This window comes from Miniopterus natalensis, chromosome 5 (assembly GCF_054644295.1).
Source record: "Miniopterus natalensis isolate mMinNat1 chromosome 5, mMinNat1.hap1, whole genome shotgun sequence".
NCBI lineage: Eukaryota > Metazoa > Chordata > Mammalia > Chiroptera > Miniopteridae > Miniopterus > Miniopterus natalensis.
The window spans coordinates 79168665-79191204 of record NC_142085.1 but is presented as its reverse complement, the minus strand read 5'-3'; the positions used below and the strand labels follow the sequence as shown (position 1 = coordinate 79191204).

Genomic DNA, 22540 nt, shown 5'->3' with positions numbered 1-22540 from the left:
TACAATCTGTAATGATCTCATTTGCTTCCTTGCTTATTGTCAAAGGCCCCCTCCTCCTAAATGGAAAGTATCAAGAGACTCATAATCTTGTCTGTTTTGATACTACACTGATGAATTATCAGAGCTGGGAACAGTGTCTGACACATGGTTAGTACTCAGTATTTTTTGTTGCATGAATAAATATGTTAGTCATAATAATAAATGTCGCTTCACACATTTTCTTGAGGGAATTTTTTTCCTAGTTGAAGTTAGTGTACACTGTGGGTATTTCATCTGTATAATTCTGCTACATTGTCTAGAGGCTTCCTTTCCCCTTACAGGGCACCTATTTATTTGAGAAGATACCTAAGAATGTGAGTGAGATTTATATGTGTATATTTTATAAGTATTGCTGCCTTTCTGTCAATTTTTGATACAAATAGTAACTCAATTCCTTAAACCAAAGAAAATGTATAGCTCTATGAATACATTTTGGTTTGCTATTTGGGAGGAAGCTAAAAAATAGCTGTTGACAGAAAACGAAGGTAACTTCAGAAAGCATAGCTTTAGATCAAAGGAACAATATGAATTAACAGCCAGCACTAGTGAGGCTGTGGTAAAATCAGGACATTAACAAAATAGGGTAATAATATAGCCTAAACCTCTTTTGGAAAAGAACTTGGCATGAAGTATTTTGGCCATGAAAATACTCTTATTCTGCCTGGCCGGGCGTGGCTCAGCGGTTGAGCATCAACCTAGGATCCAGGCGATCAGGGTTTGATTCCCGGTCAGGGCACATGCCCGGGTTGCAGGCTCGATCAATGACTCTCTCATCATAGTTGTTTCCATCTCTCTCTCTCCTTCTCCTTTCCTCTCTCTGAAATCAATAAAGATATATTTTAAAAAAAGAAAAAAAAGAAAATACTCATATTCACCCATTTTTAGTACTTTATTCTATGGAAATGTAATTTATGTAAAATATGGAGTTATCTTCACAACCATATTTATGAGTGTTGTTTATAATATCATATAATTGAAAATAAGCTAAATGTCCAAATTGAAGGGAATGGTTAGATAAATTAGAGTAATTTACTGATTTAAATAATCTGTTACAAAGAAAAATTATACTGTGTGACAACAGAGGGGAAAACTTATACCATATGCTCACTGAAAACACCAGGATCAAAGTTACATAAATATAAAAATAAAATCAGAGACATGGAAAAATATTGGAAGGTAGCTTATTCAGGAGCTAGATTTATAGATTTTTTTACTCTTTTCATTTTCTACATTTTTGTTAATGTAAATACATAACTATAAAAAGATATTTTAAATATGTCTGAAAGAAACATTATTTCCCATCACATAGTATCATTTTCAATGTAGGTCAGCATGAGCTCTTAAAAGAGTTTGCTGCCAAGAAAGTTATTTAAAACCAAAACACAGATATAAATAAATGTAATTAATTTTTCTGAAAAATGTATAACGATTCTGTTAATGAATACAATATAGATATTTACTTAAAACAACAAAAATCACTAAGACATCTTAAAAATGATTTTCCCCCCAAAAGTTGTCTAAACTGAATAATTTTTGATGCTAGTTAATTCAAAAGCAGTATATTAAAACAAACAAACAAACAATGGCTCAGTACTCACAGGTATACAATATTCCACCATCGGATAATGTAATTTGTGACCTTTTGCTGTTCGACCTGAAAAAAAGCAGCTCTGGCAGACATCATAGTTAAAATGCTTCAGGCTTCTGTACCTAGAGAGAAGAAAAGAAAACTCATTGGCTTGCATGCCTATATTTAGTCCAAATCAATCACCTGTGGAAGGAATTTCATTCATCCAAATCACCACAAAAGTATATTGGCCACCAATGTGCAATTTGCTTAGTGACAGTGTACCTTGTCCTTCATTTGAAGAATGACAGATTTGAAGTTTCTATGGGTCAGAGGGGAAAACATCTCCCAGATCCCCCATCTGCCAGAATGGCAGGGAGTAACTAAGAACATACGTATATTCATATCCACAGAAAAAAATTAAAGAACAGGATTAACAGAATGAAAATGGAAACAGAATGCAAAGGCTACGTGAGATTAATATTGTAAACCATTAAGTGCTGAGTAGCTTCTAAAATGACCTGTGAAAATCACTTGCAAATCGATCTCAAGAAAATAAATGGGCATATACTACATCTAGCTTACTTTGGCAAGGGAGCAGCCTGGTCTGAAACATTCACCTACACTAATAATATTTCTTGACCTATCAGCACGGCTTGACAAATATGACTGACATCTTGCCTTCTAAATGGAGTTTTGCCTGTTTCTGAACACTCCTTGGCAGAAAGCCACTCTTTTCTTCATTTGGTGCCAGACCCTTGTACTATTAGTGGGCCCTGCACCCTGCTAAAAATATGTTTTTCAGATTCTCTTGCTGATTGATGGTGGTGACCAGTGGAATACAAGTCAAAGTCACTGAGTGGGATTTCTAGTCGGGATTCCAAGGGACTGACTCAGTCGTGAAGGGGCACAGTTCCACTTCCTCCTTCCTGGAAAATGACCCTGCCATCTAGAAGAGCCCTTCTGATAGGGGGATAAAAGGTGATGGAAGGAGGCTTCCCTTGGGTGGTGCACACACAAGGCAATATACAGATGATGTATTATACAACTGTACACCTGAAACCCATGCGATTTTATTAACCAATATCACCCCCAAAATTCAAATAAAAAGGGCCATTCAGTTAGCATGGGGCAACCTTGAAGATGGAAGCCACGTGTTAAGGATAACAGAGCATAAAGCCAGAACTATGAAAAGGGGGGTGTTGGTCAAAGGGTACAGACTTCCAGTTGTAAGAGGAATAAGTTCCAGGAATCTAATGCGTAGCATAGTGAGTGTAGTTAATCATACTGTATTATACACTTGAAAGTTGCTAAGAGAGTAGATTTTCAATGTTCTCATCTCAAAAAGGACATGGTGATTATGGGACATGATGCAGGTGTTCCCTAACACCACGGAGGTAATCATTTTACAGAGAGTGTATCGAATCAACAGGAAAGAAACTTTAAATTTACATAATGTTATATGTCAATTTTATCTCAATAGAACTAGAAAAAAAGAACAGTGAACTCAGATGTCAGGGAAGCCACCATTCAGTCTTGGATTCCTATCTTTGGACTCTTCTTTTTACATGAAAAGTAACTAAACTTCTATTTTGTTTATGCTTCTATTAAGCAGCTGAACGTAATCCTAACTGAAACAATTCCTAGTTTGTAAAACATTCTGCAAATCTGAGATTTCATTAAAATTTAATTTGGAAGTAATTACAGAAAAACTCTAGCAGTATGTATAAAAGTTCAGGGGAAATAAATGAAAAAAAAAAGTATATAAAGTGGTAGCAGAGTCAACCAGGACAAAATTAGCATCACTCCACAGTGCCCATACTCCTCTATCTTTAGTTCTGGAGTTGGCATTTCCTTCTTCCTCATAGCTCAGAGAAAGAGAGAGCCCTTCACCTGAGAGCTAATCAGGACCAGCTCTCTTGGCCCTGCCTTATTATTGGGGTGTCCTTGCTTTATTTCCTCTATGGGTAATCTTTGTGCAATCATTAAGTTGATTAGTTTGAAGAAATCTTTGCTTGGTCTCATCCCTAAACCAGATACCCACTCTAGACCTGTTTCCCCTCCGTTCAGAAATTAAACATTTTAAATGGACTACGTTCTCAAAATAGAAAACTGGGAAATACATATGCAAGTAAAAGGGAGATGATAATACTGACATAATTTCTTCAAGTTACAGCTAGCCTCCTCGAGCAAGTGTACCGCACATGCTAACCTGCTTATCTTCTGAGCCGGAGACGTGCCTTCCAACCGTATCATGACATGGAGAGTTCTTTCTAAAATAACCCATGACTTCTCCTGAGTCAAGGGTCAGTTCTCGCATGCGATGCTTAGAATCTCCCTGCTGCACTTAACATCTCTACCATCTTTCTAAAGCCCTCTTTCTGATTTCTGCAACACTATGATTCTTTGCTTCTCTTGAGAACCGTGATCATCTTTCCTATCTCGCCTTCTCCTGAGCGTCGTCATTGCTCAGGCTGTTCAGTAAACAGTGCCCTATCACCTTTAGGCTGATCTCCTATCCCACTAATGCTTATTAGTTATTGGTAATGAGAAAAAGATCTAATATTAATGAATGCCTGTTCTTTTTGTGATAGGGACTGCCCTAGTCTCTTTTCATGCATTAATTATTCCCTGGGCAGGGGGGGAATGCTCGCAGGATTTGAAGTTGAAGATACTCAGATTCAGGAAGGCCAAGTAACTTATCCAAAGTCACACAGTCAAACGGTAGATTCAGGATTCAAACCTAAGCAGCCGGACTCCAGAGCTAGTTCTCAGTACACTACCTCCTGCACGTCCTGCTATAACCTTGACCTCTGACCACCCACCTGGTCGACTCCACATCTTTTCATTAGAGACATCTACATATAAATTTTATATTAAATACCTGAAATTCAACATTTAACATCATTCACCTTTTGTAACTGCTCTTTCATTTTTCTCTTATGAAATATTTCAAGCTTATTCAAAAGTAGAGAGTATAACATAAACATCTATGCATCCATATCTCAGCTTTGTTGAATATAATGTTGTGCTACAGTCGTTTCAGGTTTTTGTCTATTTAAGTAATAAAATGTTAAAGGTACAGTCAAATGCTAATAATTTTTAGTCTTTTGTCCTGTCCTTCACTCTCCATATCCACAGCCTTTGAGAAATCTGGTCCCTCTACACCTCTCCGGGCTACAGCAATGGCTGTATGTGGCCTGTTTCACATAAGCCAGTCTTCCCAAATCCGTTAATCTGGATGTTTCCTGTGGTGTCACATTACTTTTTATATACAGCATATTACTTTTGGTCTAATAGTCAATGTCCTAAACCACTTGTTCTGTTCAGTATCATCTACTCGCTTCTTAATGTCAAATCTCACCTCTTCTAAAAAAATCTAATCTTTTTTTTTAAAAAAAAATACCCTATTGACTAAGAGCATGAACTCCAAGGTCAAAAACACTGTATCTGAATCACAGTTTTGTCTTCACTTATTAGCTATCTGGCCTTGGGCAGGTTGCCTAATCTCTGAGTCTTAGTTCTTTCATGTGTAAAGTAGAGATAATCCTACCAATTTTACAGGGTTTTTATGGAGAGTAAATGAAATGACAAACGCAGAATGTTTCAGCACAGTGCCTGGCATCCAGTAAGCACAGATAACCAGCAGTGATTATTAGTTCTGATGGTTGTACCTCATCTGGATTATCTTCCCACTCGTATCCTGAGCTTGCTACATTCCAGCTTTTCCTTTCCTCTCCGTCCATCTGTCTACCAGGTGCTTCAAACGCGGCCTCGCTGAGAAACCTGCTGCGTGTAAAGGTACCTTTCCCATCGTTCCCTTCCAGGGCTGGGCCTCTGACTTGCACTGGCTGTCAGGCTCATGCTGATTCTGCCTCCCACGCACTACTTGCCTTTCCATCTCTTAAACTGCACAGCCTCGCTGGCACAAGGCACTCGGGACTTGTCACTCTGTAGACTGGCTCCCCTGCCAGGAAATTTACATTCAATTTCTTAGTTTGCCATCCACAGAAAATACGATACTCTTTCAAAAACCTATGCTGGCAAAGTCAGTCAAATGAAAGCAACTTGTTTAGTTCAGGATATACTGACACAGGTACTATATACCACAAAACCAATCCTAGCCACCCTGACTGGCCTCCATCAGCAAATCACCATCTTAGTTAACTCCTCTGAGGGATGAATGAAAGGCGCATACAGAGCCTTGAGTTCCACTGCTGAGGAGGCTTGTGTTTTTTCATAACTGATTCCCAAATGAAACTGGGGTCATTTTCTAGATTCCTCCCCAAAGAGAAACTTACACGTTCTAATGTATATCTATCTTAAGAAAAAGAGGCGACAGGACCGTGACAGCCAAGACACTTCATCCTGGGGCCAACCAGAGACCCTCTCTGCTTTGGGGCCACATACTGATGAATCCGACATTGATTACATTAAAGTGTGGTGCTGAGCAACGCTCCTTGTGTGTGGATAAATAGGGTTTACCTACTTCACACCAAACCTGGCAGAAGTAGAACAAAGTAACTCAATTACTTCTCAGTTATTATTTAAATTTTGCTCTCTGCTTACCAAGTTTGATCCCAAAGGCTCAGAACATGACCCAATCCCATCAGGGCCATAGATATATAAGGAGCTGTGCAATTAACATGCATGAACATTTCTGTGAAGTGTGTGATAGGAATTCAGAAAAGTCCTTGGTTCCAGAGCAAAATAACATTAGTAATAATAATATAACAAGCTTCATGTACTGGCTGAAGAAGAAATGCCATTTTTAGATAGATGGAATATGCTGAGCATCTCACTGACTTAGGAGGCAACCCCTCAATGGGAATGAAGGGAAGGGATGATACACATACACTGAGATGACATACACAGAGCAGAAAATCGTCTCCTGTCACCACTGGCGGTAGATCTTACCGGAATCCAACAATCGGACATTCTTTACAGATGTTGCATTTGGCCTGATGTTTTGCAGTCTCTGCTGCTGCCACTCGGTGTAACACCGGCAGCCAAACCATGGACTGTGGTTCCAGGCGCATCCAGTCTATAAACTCCTTCACACTTATCTCTGGCTTGTTGTTATTCTGGGGATGAAACAAATACGTGAAAAGTGAAGAACATTTCTTCGTTTAAATAGCAGCACATGTTGCTGCTTCATAAGCTTCTGAAAAATCTGTGCACAACTAAAAGTTATGTAGTACTTCCCAGGTCCATTAAATCATGACGTATCTAAGGTTTTTCAAGGAAAGAAAATTCTAGAATTTAAAAAGATAAAAAGCAGAAATTGTCATATAGGAAGAAGAAAAAAAATCCCAATATCTGCATATACTCAGATTTAAAGAAAACTAAAACAAAACCTACCCTATTCCAGTTCTTCTTTTCACATATATACTTTAATCCCATAAAGTTCACTCATCTGACACAGTAAAAATTTGTGAAACTAAAAACTCCCTGATTACTTTCCAGACTTGAAGGCCATTATAAATGCTACTTAAAAGCTGTTATTGTTGCGTCCTGCTCCAGTCCTGCTCCAGCATCATGCTGGGGTCACAGTACCATGAATGGACCTGGCAAGATTTCAAAATTTATAACAAAATGTATGAAACATCTTAGTCCCCCTGTAAATCTTACCACTAATTTATTTTCATATGTGCAAAATTAAATTTGTACCAATGCCTTTCTTCTGCTGTTGTCAAGGTCATTCTATGAACTGGCACACGGGAAATTACATTTAGAATTTTCAATTGGTATTTTTTTTTCCTATCTCTAAAACAAGAAAAGGGGCCATTATAAAACGTAATAACCCGTAACATCAATTCGCCTTAAAGAGAGGGTGAGAGCATTTTTTCTCCCTGCAATGATGAATCACTGAATTTGCTCTGAGAAAATATCTCTAGTCTGTACTTTATGTAAATGTACAATATCAGTAGTAACAGTTCTAACTAAAATGCTTTATGTACAGTGAGCCTTAAAAAGAAACAAAAATGCTTTTCCAGTTTAACATTAGTTACAGACCAGTATAACACTCTACATATATCATTCCCCTTTTGTACATAAGCTCTCAAAGAAAAGATCTTATTTTAGTAAGTTTAAATTTATATTTTTAAAAATCTTGCCTCCAAGGAACTCAGGGCTTTTTATTAATTTATGAGGCAAATATTTATTAAGTAGCTGTGATGTTCAAGGCATTGTGCACAGGGATACAATAATAAAAAGATAAAAATTATCCCTGTTCACCATGCTTAGGTTTATATGAAAGAAAAAACGAAACAGGCAATTATACAACTTGGTACATAGTTATAACTGTAACGAGCATCCCAAGAAGGCAGAGGAGATCCAGGTGAATACAGTGAGATGCACAACCTCACCTGAAGGGGCAGAGAAGGATTTTCAGAGGGGGTGAGATTTAGGCAAAGATCTAAAGAATAAATAAGGTTAGCGATGAGAAGGGAGTATCACATGGTGGGTGGAGGGTATGGAAGAACATTCTGAACAGAGGGATATGTCCAAAGGCGCTAAGGCAAGAATGGAGGAACTAAAACAGTGTGGGTAGAAAGCAGGGAGCAAGGGGACAAGTGACAAAGGATGAAGCCAGGGTAAAGGCAGGGCCAGATCACAGCAATCTGATAGCACATGTTAAAGATTTTGGATTTTATACACTGAGAAGCGGTACGTCTCCTTGAGGCGGTAGCTATTCCTTGAATCAAATATGCCTTAAGAAACAACATACAAACTTAACTGAGATGGGACCCAATGTCCTCCACCATTTGGCTCCAGCACAGTCCCCTGTTCCATTTCTTGGAACATTCTCAGAACCCTATATACCAGTGATCCTAGCACCCTATATACCAGTGATCCTAGCACCCTATATACCAGTGATCCTAGCACCCTATATACCAGTGATCCTAGCACCCTATATACCAGTGATCCTAGCACCCTATATACCAGTGATCCTAGCACCCTATATACCAGTGATCCTAGCACCCTATATACCAGTGATCCTAGCACCCTATATACCAGTGATCCTAGCACCCTATATACCAGTGATCCTAGCACCCTATATACCAGTGATCCTGTGTGTTCACCTGTTGGAAGCAGCTGCGAACACTGGGTTCAATGTTACTGCCTCCAAAAGCTGCTACTTCTCCCAGCTGCCGGGGGATCTGGATGGCATCGTGGAGTAAGAGGCCAAGCTGCCTCTGGTCACACATTTCTGTTGGTCCTGCCACTTCCTTAAAGAGATCTGCAAGGAGGAGAGGCAAGAGGTTAACTTCCATCTGCCCGCAGCGTTCTTTTATATCTTTGATTATGGGGATTGAACAATGTAGATTAAGAAAAATTCATGGGGTCGTGAATCAATTAGTCGTCTCCTGCATCCTGACCACCTTGATATTCTGTGCATCTGTAATCAGGAGCTGGTTCACCACATGCTTCTTAGAACAACCTCCTGTTGTACATCAATACATTTAAGTAGACCAGTAACTACAAATTTCTTTTACAAATGGTACAATAAATGCATTGGGTTTCACTCAATGGTTTCAATCGGGATTTCCCTTCTTATTGAGAAAGACAGTGAGCCACACAAAGTCTCATCATGACTTGTCAAGGGAATGAATGTGCCTTAAGGAGCAAATCTTTACATTTTAACAGATTTGTTTACTAACTTTTTGTGTTCACTTCTAGATTTAATATTCTATTAAACATATATACTTCTTTTAAAGATCACTGTACTCAAATCTATTTTATATATCAAACATTAAGAAGTACAAAGAGGTATATTTTATTTTTAGGTTTGTTTCCTTTAGGTACAATCAGTCTCATTCCTTATTAACTATAAAAATTATTTTTGTTTTACTTTATTTCATGTAGTAAAATACATTTATTCAAATTTTAAGGGCATATTAACAAAATTCATGCTTACTTTCACACAGTTCTTTAGGCTTTTCTATTCATTAAAAAAACACACACAACACTAATTTATTTTATAACTTGATTCAATAAAATTAAAACTCTTCTTTCCATTTCAACATTGGCTTATCTTCTATTCACCACTTGAAACATTTTGAAGATTAAAATTATTAGCTTGTTTCCAGCAATAAAGCTAATATGTTGAAATAAGTTGCTTTAAAAATAGGGAGAAATTTCAGGTAGAAACAACCCACTTTGTTGTAGAAACTAATACTTTTTGGAAAGAAGTTTCCAAGTTCTGAAAATTCATAACCACACAAACTCTAAATGCTTTTCGTGTTATGTTTCCAAGAACAGAAGAAAGGAGAGTAAATATTTATTGGATCCTAAAAACCATTTTCAAAAAATACCTGATAAATGAATATCAGATCAAAATGTATATTCCCTTTATTTTAAAGGGGAATAATGCTGGATCTAACACTGTCAACAGTGAATTTTCAAGCAACTGAACCAAGCTTAGTGATATTGACACCATAATTATAATGAAATATGACTTTAATCATAGTATACACAGGGAAAGCAAATTCAATTAAGATAAATTTAATTTTTATTATCATTTGCTCACTTAGATTTGGTTAGAGTTCTACTTGTTACTTTTCATTTGTCAAAAATTAGACTATCATAGCCAGAAAATATTTGCCCAGGATTCTTACTATGGAGCTCATTTTAAACCTGTTCCTGGGAATTGGCCTCTTAGGTAAATAAAGTTGCATATCATATGTATAATCTGTACAGAGGAGTGCACATTTTCAACAAGATCCATTGTGCCCAACTTTCCTCTTTTGAGGCAGGCAGCTACACTGCTATGCCACCATTAAGGTAAAACTATACACAAAACATAAAAGATAATGTTTATTAACATTAGAAATTTTGACATATTTCTAAATTTTTCTAGAAGTTCACATTTTTGATGTTGTAGTCAGAAATAAAAAGGGGTGTCAGAATGTGGGAATGGGTCAGAGAAAAATCACAATCTAAATCCCAAGTTCCAATAAATTAGGACAGAAGAAATGCAAAAGGCCTCTGAAGAGGATCTTTGTAAATGTGTTTTTTGATGAGGCAAAGAAGCCACCAGCTATAAACAGGAAGGCCAGGGTGTTGTTAGAACCTAATCAAGGGATATTCTCTGGAAGGTATGAAGAGAGAGGGAGGTGTCACCAGGCTAAAGACACAGACATTAGTCATTGCAAAATCCAGGTTCAGATAGATACCAAATAACCCAGGATGGCACCTTTGCCATTGAGTCTGGAAAACAAATTGTCTTGAATATTAATTCTAACCAAGGAAGTTATAATGAGGAAATGTTCTGCTATTATTGGAAAATCATAACTGGAATCAGAGTTGCTAAGGACCTCAAGGTAAAAAATAAAACAAAACCTCAGAACATTTCCTGAGTCTCAAGACTCCCCAGAAAGATTTAGACTAAAGATTTCAACCCAAGGGGTTTCTTATTAAGTCCTAAAATGGTGTACTTTCAGGGATTCAATCACGTATCAGAAATTTTCAGGGGCTCCTGCTTTTCCTGCATAATCTGAAATTTTAATGTTAAATTGTACACTGTATTACGTTTCCCAACATTTGTAGGAAGTGAGTCCAGTGCAGTACAAGTGTCTGAGTATGTGTACGCTGAAACACCCTCAATTTAAAGACTGCATTTCACAAAGACGTTTGAAGGTATATGTAAAGATAAAAGACATCTTTTATACATAATATTGTGTAGAGCTTGTTTGTTTTTGTTCTATAACTACAGCCACTGTGTTGTAGCTCTTTCTTTTGGTCTCGGGTTACTCCCTGATAACCAGCTTCAAAAAGAGAGGTGGGAATGAAAGAGGGAGGAAAACAGACCACACTGCTGTTCACGGTTCAGGATAAACTGTGAGGCTGAATCTGCATTCGCTTCAGAGCAGGTTGAGCACCAGGACGTAACTGTTACCTTGAGAACCCCCCATCCTGTCAGGAGCAAGTGAAACCCCAAAGCGCAGGCGTGGAAAAAGCCCTCTTTTAATTTTGGTACCCTGATGCTTTCATTCACATTTTCCTTTCCCACTCATTATAGAAATCACTTTTTTCGCTTTGAAAATGGTATCTTTTGACAACTATGATGCTGAAGATGATTTAAATTCCGGGTGAAATGCCAGCAAACAAAAGCCTTGTGCAAAGCGCTGCCCTGCACTAGGTTCGGACTCCACGAAGGCACCTCGCCTGCCCATCCTGCCGTCAGCTTTCCCTCGCATAGAATCTACGTCTTCTGTCACTGACATTCTTGTAAACTGTGTAAGAAAATCGGCCTTCATGGTCTAGACCTAAAACTGAAAATCAAATCATACAGCCATCCCAGAAAACAAACTTTTTTTTTAAAGGTATATTCACGTAAGATGCAAAACTTGAATAAGTTTATAGGACTTGTGAGCAAATATCCTCCTGCTTTCGGAATCTCTCCATTCCTGAAGAATCCCTGTCCCTCTCTCCCAAATGTATGGACACGTCTGTAAAGAATCATCTGGGAATATATATGGCAGGATCAAGTAACTCACATTTTATGGACAAAATTAAATCAAAAGATATTTTAAGAGTCTTGAGACAGCAGCAATTGCTACCATTTATTCAACAACGATTTCTAGGTACGTTCCAGATATTATCTCTAATTGCTTTCAAAGCAAGAATTACTAGCTTCATTCTGTAGTTGAAGAAAATTCACTAGATTTCAGCTTCCCGAAGCATGAAATGGAAGTAATATTACCTCTTGGCTGCACTCAGCATTCAATGGGATCTTGTAACCTGCCCAAAGCCACTCAGCCACTAAGTGGTAGAGCTGAGGTTTGAAGGCAGGTCTCTCTGGCCCATGAGCCTGTCCGTTTCCAAATGGCACGATGCCCTTTGTTAACTAACAGATAAAGGGACACCACTAACTTATTCGATGAATAGAAAGAAACATAAAATAAAAAAGATTTTTATCATTTTATTTTTTCACACTGTACAATTATTTGTCTAACTACATCTACAACAGTCCTAGTCCGTCTTGATTTTTTTTTTTTTTTTAAGTATTGGAAGTGCTCAAGGTTCTAGTATAAACTATAGTATAGAGGTTCTAGTCTATCTTAAATTTTTTTAAGCATTGGAAGTATACAGAAATAGAAAAGGCTTGGGCTTAGAGTCAGAAAACTCAGTGATCTAATTCTAGCCCCACGATTATTGTCACTACAGTCTTTGACTAGGTTTTTAACCTACCTCAGCAGCAATTTTTTTCATTTGGAAAATGGATGTCACAATGCCTACATCATCATGGGGTGATTCTTCTAAGAATTAAGTGAGATACAACTTGTAGTTGATTCTCACTTCATCAAGGCACCTCACCTCTTGATCCTATTATCAGCTCTTCATTACACACAAGTCCACTACTTACTGACACCCTCAGTCTAGCCTGGACATGTAGAGTAAGGGTTAAAAAAATGGGAACTTTTATTACTAGCCAGTCATCTAAAGTAAGTCTCCAACAAATTATCATTACCATTACTAAACACACTATTGGTATAGGAACGGTCTTACATACATCTGTATTTTTCTTCTAAGAGGCCTTTAGAGAGAGACATCAATCCAATCTTCAGACTCTGCACTCTGATTTTTCCAGTCCGACCCCTGAAATTATAAGAATCTCAATGCGTTACATGAATTTAAAACAGTATGTAAAATACTTCTGAATAACTATTTTCTTGAGGGTAAACCATTAAAAAATAATTGCATCTTAACGATATAACTTTTCTATTCATGTCTAATAATTAATGCTAAACCCACACCATAAGTTCATGACATATTGTAATAGTATGTTCAACCTAGTCCCAAAGAATATACAGCCTGAAGTCACATTACACACCACATATGAACCAGGAAGAACAAATTAAGGCAAAATAAAAACTTTAATCATAAAGCTGAAAAGATTTCATTTTTATAAATACTATGAATTAAAATGTATTTGTTAATAACTATAAATGCAAGATTCAAAACATACATATAATATGCACATGAGTTAATTCAGCAAGATCTAAGATCAAATGTAAGAAAACTGACTGAAAAATTAACTAGTGAGGGCTTATAACTGCTGAATACTTAAAATGTATTGTCTTTATTGATGGTCTCTGTCAATGCAATTTTTATATTACTATTGCAATTATTATACTAGTCAGTGATCTTTGACAGGTGTAGACTCTGTATTTGGGGAAGTAGTAAATTATAATTAAATTTAAATGTATTGATTAATCAACAAGGAAATAGCTTTACACTAATGAGAGACCATTTCAATTTCACTTATAAGCAGACTAAAGGAAAAAATTTATTTTATTTTAAAGCAGAAAGTTGTCTTTGTCCCATCATTTATCAAAGAATCACTGAGTTATCTATCAAATGTTAGTCACTATACTAGATCCTGGGGATGGGGAGAGGTAAATGTAGAAACTATAAAAATTAACAATATTATGATCCCTGCTATGGAATAGTACACAGTCAAGAAAAAGTCCTTAATGCTATCTTTATTATTTCATACTCAGAATCAGTTTTCAGTTTAATTTTATTGTTAATTTTCTTAAAATATGTTTTTAATTTACAAGTGGAGTACAGTTAAAACCTATAAATAAATTTTTGCATAATTATATGAATAAATAAAATTTAGTAATTCATGCTATTTTTAAAAGGTAAATATTTGTATTATGAAACTTTAATTTTAGGTAGTCTTATTGCCAAACTGCATTTAAATCTTGATCTTATTGATATTTTTACTATTAACATTCCCTGATATCTTCCATTCTCAAACTATACTCAGATAAATTTCTGTATACAAACCATGACATATAAAGTACAAAATACATTTTATAAAACATGCTTAGGGATTGGTAAGACATATTTTCAAAACAGTCTTTCAACAGTTTAGAGTCAATATCTGTATTAAATCATATGCAACAAATTTCTTGAACCCTTACTATGTATGTGTACAACATTCAGAATTGACCTATGAAATAAGTAATACTTACATTTAAAAATAAATATAGCTATTACAAGAAGAATTTCTAAGTTAATATATACAGCATATTCCAGTTTCTCACAATCACAGAAATACTCATTTCAGAATAACCTTAAACTGAGCTATGCTGGAAATTTTGTTTCTATTTCATATTTTTTAGGCATTTCCTAATTATCACATAAAAATAGACAATGTCTCTTTTCTTTCCTCCAGAAATCAGGAAATTTTATTTTTTGGACACAATGAGACAGTGGACTTGCAGAAGATAACAAAAGGCTGTGAATAGACTCGTACATGAATGTAGCTAAGGACAAAGCAATCCCTACAGGGAAAAGATCAAAATGATAGGCATTAGAGGATGACCTCTACTCTGTGGTGTCAACACAAGAAAAGAAAATCATCAGAAAGACTACTGAAAATGTCAGTCATCCGTCATCACACCATCAACGGTTATGAAGGCTTACTGTGATCCTAGCATTGTTCTCCGTACCACAGGGACCCACAGAAAGGCACGAGACATAATCCCTCCCCACGATATGCTCACACTAGCTGGGGAAGCGAGACAAGAAAACAACTAGAGAATCGTAAGAAAATATACCAACCTTTATGTGTGGAAATAATCAAGTACAAGATAATTGTAGATGACTAATTAATGATTGGTGATTCATCTGAGTAGTCCTTAGTGTAACAGCATTTGATAAAGGAGATAAGTCGGACACTGAAAGCATGACACGGCTCACCTGTCCCAAGTAGGAGAAGTATCACAGGAAAAGCTTAGGCGAGGGAACAGAGGGAAGTGTGTGAGCACCAGCGACAAGACTCATTCAGGTAGCAAGGACTGGCATCAAGGCTAAACTGTTTATAAAGTTCTCCAGGTGATCTGGGGCCAGATGATGTTAAAAAAATGTATTTGGATGTGAAAGACAATAGGGAGCTAATGAAATTTATTACTGAGTGATAAAGCCCAATACTTAACTATTTGGTTCCCTGACAGTTTTCATAATTAACATCTGACATTAGTTTAACTGGAAAGCTATGCACCTTACAAATTATATCCTTCTTGGAAAAGTGGGGAAAAAGTAACCTCACGCTGCAGCAAGTGAGGTTAACATTTTCTGTAGAGACAAAAGAATGTGAACCAAGTATTCTAGATTACTGCATTAAATAATAATTTAAATAATTTTGATTTCCATTAAATCTAGAAGAAAGATTGTGCAATTAAGACTTTTTACCTTGGGAAGATACAGACTGAGCAAGGCTGTGAACTCATATAAATGGAATCAATTTCACTTTTATTATTTATAAAGACCTTTCTACCTATTCGTTTATTTGCTTTTTATAGTCATCTATGGATGGTAAACCAAGCAGGTATTTTATCTGTTTTTCAGATGAGAAATTAAGGCGTCAAAAGTGAAGTGGTTACCAAATCACACAGCAACCAGAACCACATATTTGGATTCTTGTTATCCACAACAAAAGAGAACAGATTTTTTAAAACAAAATTTAGAATATTAGGAGAAGTGGGGTACATGTTAAAACTTAAAAGAAACAGTAACCTTAGAATAATTTACCAACTACTGTTTTTCTTAGGTATGGCGATATGGTAAGAGTAATTGAGTCATTATAAAGAAAAATGGAGTATTATTGCTACATCTACCACTAATATGCAATCGGTGGCCAAGGATAAGTTGTCTTGTCTCGCTGGGCCAGTTTCTCAATCAGTAAAGCAAAAAGGGGAAAATGGTAGATCGTCAAAGTCCTCCTAGACTTCTGTGACCTGCTGCCAGTGCTCACTCGTTATTTCAAGAGCTGGATGAACAGACTTTAAGAGCTGCAAATGCCAGTGTGGGCTGCATCATAAAGCAAGGCAGGCAAAAAGATATGGCTCACGAATGAATGTCAGATAGCTGGCATCTAATCCTTTGAATGAAGGGGTTAGATCATGGTGCCATTTCCAAGGTTCAGAGACTTCTTAGGGGTCCATTATTTTGGTGCATTGGAAGGAGTAGGTTATAATTTCTATCAGATTCTCAAAGGGAGCTAATAGCCTGAAAAGAGTTAAACAGCCTTGCTCAGATAAATGCGTAAGTCATAGTTATTAGAGAAATTCGGGCAATCAACGCTGGCCATCGGACATTACCGTCATATAAGTGACCATGTTTTTTTCCTAAGGTTAATTCATATTTCTCCCCAAGATGGAAAAACTAGACACATCGTCTGACCCAGCATGGTCTTTGCTATATTTTTTGACATGAAAGGGAGATATATCCTAAAAGCTTTTTTCCCTTCAGAATGGAGAATTTCAAGATATTGTCTTTCTAAATAAGAAACAGTATCTTAGTTGAGCATTTCTCATGTGTTCATATTTGATGGTGGAAAATAGAAATATAAAAACATGTAACTCCCTAGAATATGAATCACAGCATTTCGCACACTGCTTCCTTCCCATCTAAGTGACACTATTCCCTTTGGGCTGTCCAGTGAAAACAGCACATATATGGGTCATAGGCTGAATTATATATCTCCCTAGAATTCACTCTTGAAATCCTAACCCCAGTACCTCAGGATGCAACGGTATTTGGGGATAGAATCTTTAACGAGGTAATTAAGTTAAAATGAGGTTATTCGGGTGGGCCCTGATGCAGTCTGACTGGGGCCCTTATAAGAACGCAGGAGATTAGGGCACAGACACACGCAGAAGAAAGAGCATCTGAAGACGCAGCGGGGAGACAGCCTCTATGAGACAAGGCGAGGGGCCGCGGGAGAAGCACCCAGCTGCCACCTTGGTCTCGGGCTTCCCGTCTCCAGGGCCGTGAGGAAAGAAATGCCTGTTGTTTACGCCGCTCGGTGGCGGCGCTCTGTATGGCTGCCAGGCGGACTAAAGCAGTGTGGAGCCACAGACGGTCCGAGGCTGCGGTCTGACGTCTCCGCCAGCTCTTCCTTTAAGCATGGCTCAAGATGTGCGCCTCTACCACACTCGACCGGGCTTAAGAAGGTCCTAAGTATCCTATGCATTCAGCCTTCTTCCTGGGATGTAAAATTAAGTTATAGGCTTTGTAGTTAGCATACCTAATTGACCAGCTATGTTGGTGAATTTACTATAGAAGATGTCTCTTTTGGAGGTTTGAAAAAATTGACTTAACAGCTCATAATTGCTCAGTTTTCTTTTACCATGGGAGGATAGGTTTGCATTAAAATGAAATGTATTAAAACATGTCAGATAGGGATTTAGTAAATCCCACGTTCATTATGGTAATTGAGATTCATGCTATCTGTTCTCAGGGCATTTCTTAAGAACCCTCTAGCACACAAAGGCTATTTGAGTACTTAAAAAACAACAACAATTTTATGATATTTGTGAATATTAAAAAAGAAAATATTTTTATAATCAAAAGTCTAAGCAAATTTTAATTAAATCATCACTAGAGCTATTGTCACCACCATTTACTTATACAGAATCAGCGGCTAAATGTGCGCATTTATGAACTATCACCTGTCTTCTTTTTCTCTAAATCAAATGAAAGGCTGATAAACACACATTTCCATACAGCTAATTAATGGAAAATAACTTTTAGGGTCTCAGAGAAGAACAACGGTCCTCATGTTCTTATTTCATCTTTGCATATTTTAACCCCCTACCAGAAGAATGAATAATTCCGAATGTTTTAGAAATGTCAGCCCACAGCAGGTCTTTCTAGAATGATTTCACAAATGCATTGTCACATTCAAAACATCAAATCAGTGGCAACTGAGTTATTCTGTGAGTTTAGCGTGCTCTTTAGGTAACTGTGAGAATCTAATTACAGGTATTAGGGCCCTAGAGCATAGATTATTTAAAACACCATATACACACATAACCACTAAGTAAAATCAATACCAAAAGAGACATTAAATGCCTTTAATTGCCATTCAAGTTGCTCTTGTCACACAAAAATCGCAGAGTACATTATTATGAGCCAATAAATTATTTTAATAACAATAACTACAAAATATTATCTTTTGAAAAATATACTGTAAGAAATTCCAGAAAGAGAAGGAAATCGAACTTATTTATATTATGTTTCCTCTAGCACTGTGACAATAAACAAACAGAAAACCCTACAAATTTGAAAGCTTTTGTAACTGAAGCAAAATCTTAAAATAGTGGATGGACATTCTTTTTTGTTTTATTTTTGGTTAATTGCTCAATTTTTGGAAAGTTATTCATTTTTTACAATTAACATAAATATTTCCACTGGATAAAGCACTTTGAAAGTAGTACTTTTAGAAAATTCACTTTAAAACTGTGCATATTTTATATTATTAACATATTTCATTCAATAATTGTACTTTAATGGGAACAAATAAAAACTTACGTGTCATAAACATTAAGCAGCCAGTTGAGACACATATCCACACAGAGCGGGACATTGACCAGGTCCTTATGCATTTGTTCAAGGCCGTCGTACGTGGTTGTCAGACAGTTGATGACATCTGGGACACTGAGGAGCTGATCATTTTGGTTCAGCTTGTGCTGTTTGAAAACTTCATTGGTTGTATTCAACTCTAAGAGGTCCACTAATCAAGTGAGAAAAAGGGGTATGTACAGTCATGACATTATATAATAGCATTGGAACAAAAACATTTCTAGTCTTAAGTATTTGGCTTGTTCTTTAAGAATCTAACCTTTTTAGCTAATTTCAGTTTTTAAGTAATAAATAGCATTTCCATTCTTACATTTCTAACCTCTTCTTTTATCCACATTTCCATGCTTTTGAATCTGAGCTCTGTCACTTTTCAACAGGATTCCATTTTTACTCTTTGGAATATCAATTTTTCCTGCTTTCTTGTTCTGGCTTTTTTTTTTAATCTCTCCCAAGTTCTTTCTACTTTTAAATATAGAAAGGCGTAAATCTCTAAATCTCCTCCAAATGGTAGGAAGCCCCAGATGTTACAATGCTTTCTTTCTCTTAATTCCTGAGAACAGCCTGCTCATTACCCTCCCAAGTCATCCTTTCTATCACTGTCAAACTAGTCATTTTTAAACAGTTCCTCAACATGTACATCATAAGATACAAAGTTGACTAAAGATGTTCAGTTAAAAAAAAAAAAGGCAGAAAAATGGGCTTTGCAGTATGCAAAACAGCATGATCATTCCTCAACATATTAAGAATAGAATTACTATATAATCTAGCAGTTCCTCTTCTAGGTACTTATCCAAACACAATAAAAACTCTAATAAAAAAGATATATGCAGCCTTGTGTTTATTGCAGCACTGTTCACAACTGCCAAGATATGGAAACAACCTATGTGACAATCAGCAGATGAATGACTAAAGAAGATCTGGTATATACATATATAAAACGGAATGCTACTTAACCATAAAACTGATGAAATACTGCCATTTGTGACATAGATGCATCACGAGATTATGTTAAGTGAAATAAGTTGAAAAGAACAGGATAAAAACCATATGATTTCACTCATACATGGAATACGAAACGAAAAGGAAACAAACGAAAAAACAAAACAAAAACATAGATACAGACAGACAACAGATTGGTGGTTACAAGGGGGAAAGGGGGGCAGGCATTGGGCAAAGGGGGTAAAGGGGGGAAAATATATGGTGACAGATGGAAAATAGACTTTAGTGGCGAACACACAAGAGTGTATACAGATATCGAAATATAATGTATATCTGAAACTTATATAGTGTTATACACATGTTACCTCAATAGAAAATTAAACAAGCAAACAAATGAGCTGTGTAGAAAAATATTCGTTCTCCTCTGCCTGCCGATGTTCAGGGTCCTCCTGATCGGCCCTAACTTCGTCTGCTTCCCATGAAGCCTTGGCATACAGGCAACTTGCTGTGGGTAGGCTTCGTGGGGTTCGCCCTGAAGGCCCATCCGCGTGGGGCTTCCCGTATCTGCCCCCGCCCTTACTCTTCATGTTAGATCATCTACAGTGGGCATGGCCGGAGCCAGAGCACAGGGTGAGCAAAGAAGGGTGCCCTCGAGGATGGGCAGCCTGAGGGCGACCAGCAGCCTGGTCACTGCTGAAAGGAGTGGGGTGCCCCAGGAGAAAAGACATCAATCTCCATGGCAGCCAATCCTGCAAGGGAGTGGGAGGTCAACTGGAGAGGGCCCTGTGAGGGTGGGCACGAAATGGGCCTCAAGAATAGAGCAGGCACAAGAGAGCCATGTAAAACAAGGAAAGAACTCCAGGACGACAGAGCTGCTTGAGGAAAGGCAAGAAATCAGAGAGCTCCATGGGCGGGATGTGGTCACCGTGAGCCAGACGCACAGGGCTCAAGGGGCCAGGCAGCATTGCCCCAGCGGAGGCCCTCAAAGGCCAGAAGTAAGATTTTAGACAAAAAAGAAATGAATCTTACATATCTTTCTTTTACATCAACGTTGAGTCATTCACTACCTAACTAAAAACAGGGAAACATAGATGATCAAACTACCATGTAATTTATATATTTATTAAGTGTGGAGACGATTCCTCTAATTCTAAATTCTAAACAAATGGGTTTAGAAAATTACAGAATTTAAGGTCTGCCCATGGAAATTATGGCCTTATAAAATTCTTCCCCTATCTCCATATTTAACTTGTAAGATGAAAAGAAATCAGCTTAGGGAACTTTAAAAAATAATGTAACCAACTAATTCTTCTTTGCCAGATGCAAAACTGTCCCATCAAAAAATATAATGACAACTCTGACAGTTAAATAAAATGAACAGCTTCTTTTGTATTTACCTTTTTTTTTCATGTCAGACAAATAATGAGTTGATGTCATAACAAGGTTTGAGGGAGGCACAGCTCACACAAGAGCGTGAACACCCAACATCACTCTTATGAACTACAAAAGGATTGTATTTACTTATTTTTAACTATTGAATAACCACTAATTTTGAAATGTTAAGACATTTATGAAATGCGTCCACTCTAGCTGTTTAAACACCACAGAATGATTTATTTTTTCAAGGTATCTACAACGGCAAAGAACTACTTTAAAAAAATACAGATTAAAATTATCTCTAAAACAACTCATTATTTAGAAAGAGAGAAAAATATAAAACACAACTGTGGATAACAGGTCAACCCATTTCCTTCAGATGCCAAATATATCACTGGCAAAATTTCAGCTAATATATAAAATAACTGTGTGAGGTTCACTTGAGTTAGACATGGTGTCAAAAAACAAAACAAAACTGAGACCCATCGAAACTTTCATTGTCTCATTTTCTTGGCACGGTTTTCAATGATAAATTCCAGGACGGCAGAACAAAATTCAAATTCACTCTTTCTAGGGCATGATAAAAGGAAGGGCTCAGTAACGATAGTAGCTACAGAAGACAATTCCACTCAGATACAAAGAAACATATTCAAATGCTGCCAAAGTGCTCTAAGTTTCTGAATTTCAGCACTAATTATACCAACACGGCTGCTGCTGTGCTCTCCCGCGTGGCACACAGTGATCGTGAGACCAAATTCCAAAACGATGGTTTCCTGCATGAGGCTGTCCTTACATTCCTTCCAGAAAAGTCTCCTTTGTAATACACGTTGTAAATATGACAGTAATTTGCCACATCCCACAGCCTATGATGTCTTCAATTTTTGGCGATTTGCTCTAACACTTTGTCTTCGTGCCTAAGCAAGGCATATATCTTCCTGAAGTGCGTTACATTTAGGTACCTTTAAAAACTGACTGCATTCAGATCACAGAAAATTACGATCTTCTCTCTTCACAGGAAGACGAATGACAGCTCAGCCATGTGGCAAATGAAACAAACAGCAGAATCATTTTCTAACCAGCTTTTTCTTTAATCCCACATAGGAGGCACAGGATATCAAATGAAAATGGATCATAATCCTCTGTAAAAACACATACTGTACAGCACCCGCCCTTGGGCCTCTGTGACTCCCCGGCTCTGGAACTGTCTGACCATCCCTGATTAGCACCTTTCCC

General features: G+C 37.2%; 1 protein-coding gene and 1 non-coding gene across 2 annotated transcripts in view; both read right to left on the bottom strand.

Annotated features, from left to right (window-relative positions):
• The window catches only part of UTRN (utrophin), a 399896-nt gene that overhangs the window by 35615 nt on the left and 341741 nt on the right, over positions 1-22540 (bottom strand). The window contains exons 61-65 of the mRNA XM_087817673.1: positions 18941-19142; positions 13125-13210; positions 8692-8849; positions 6524-6690; positions 1638-1749 (exon numbers count right to left, since the gene is read on the bottom strand). Coding sequence (XP_087673799.1) covers positions 1638-1749; positions 6524-6690; positions 8692-8849; positions 13125-13210; positions 18941-19142 — 725 coding nt within the window. The remainder of the gene's footprint in view (positions 1-1637; positions 1750-6523; positions 6691-8691; positions 8850-13124; positions 13211-18940; positions 19143-22540) is intronic.
• Positions 21340-21442, bottom strand: LOC148093144 (small nucleolar RNA U13). The gene has a single exon (XR_015714615.1). It is a non-coding gene; the product is annotated as a small nucleolar RNA U13 (small nucleolar RNA).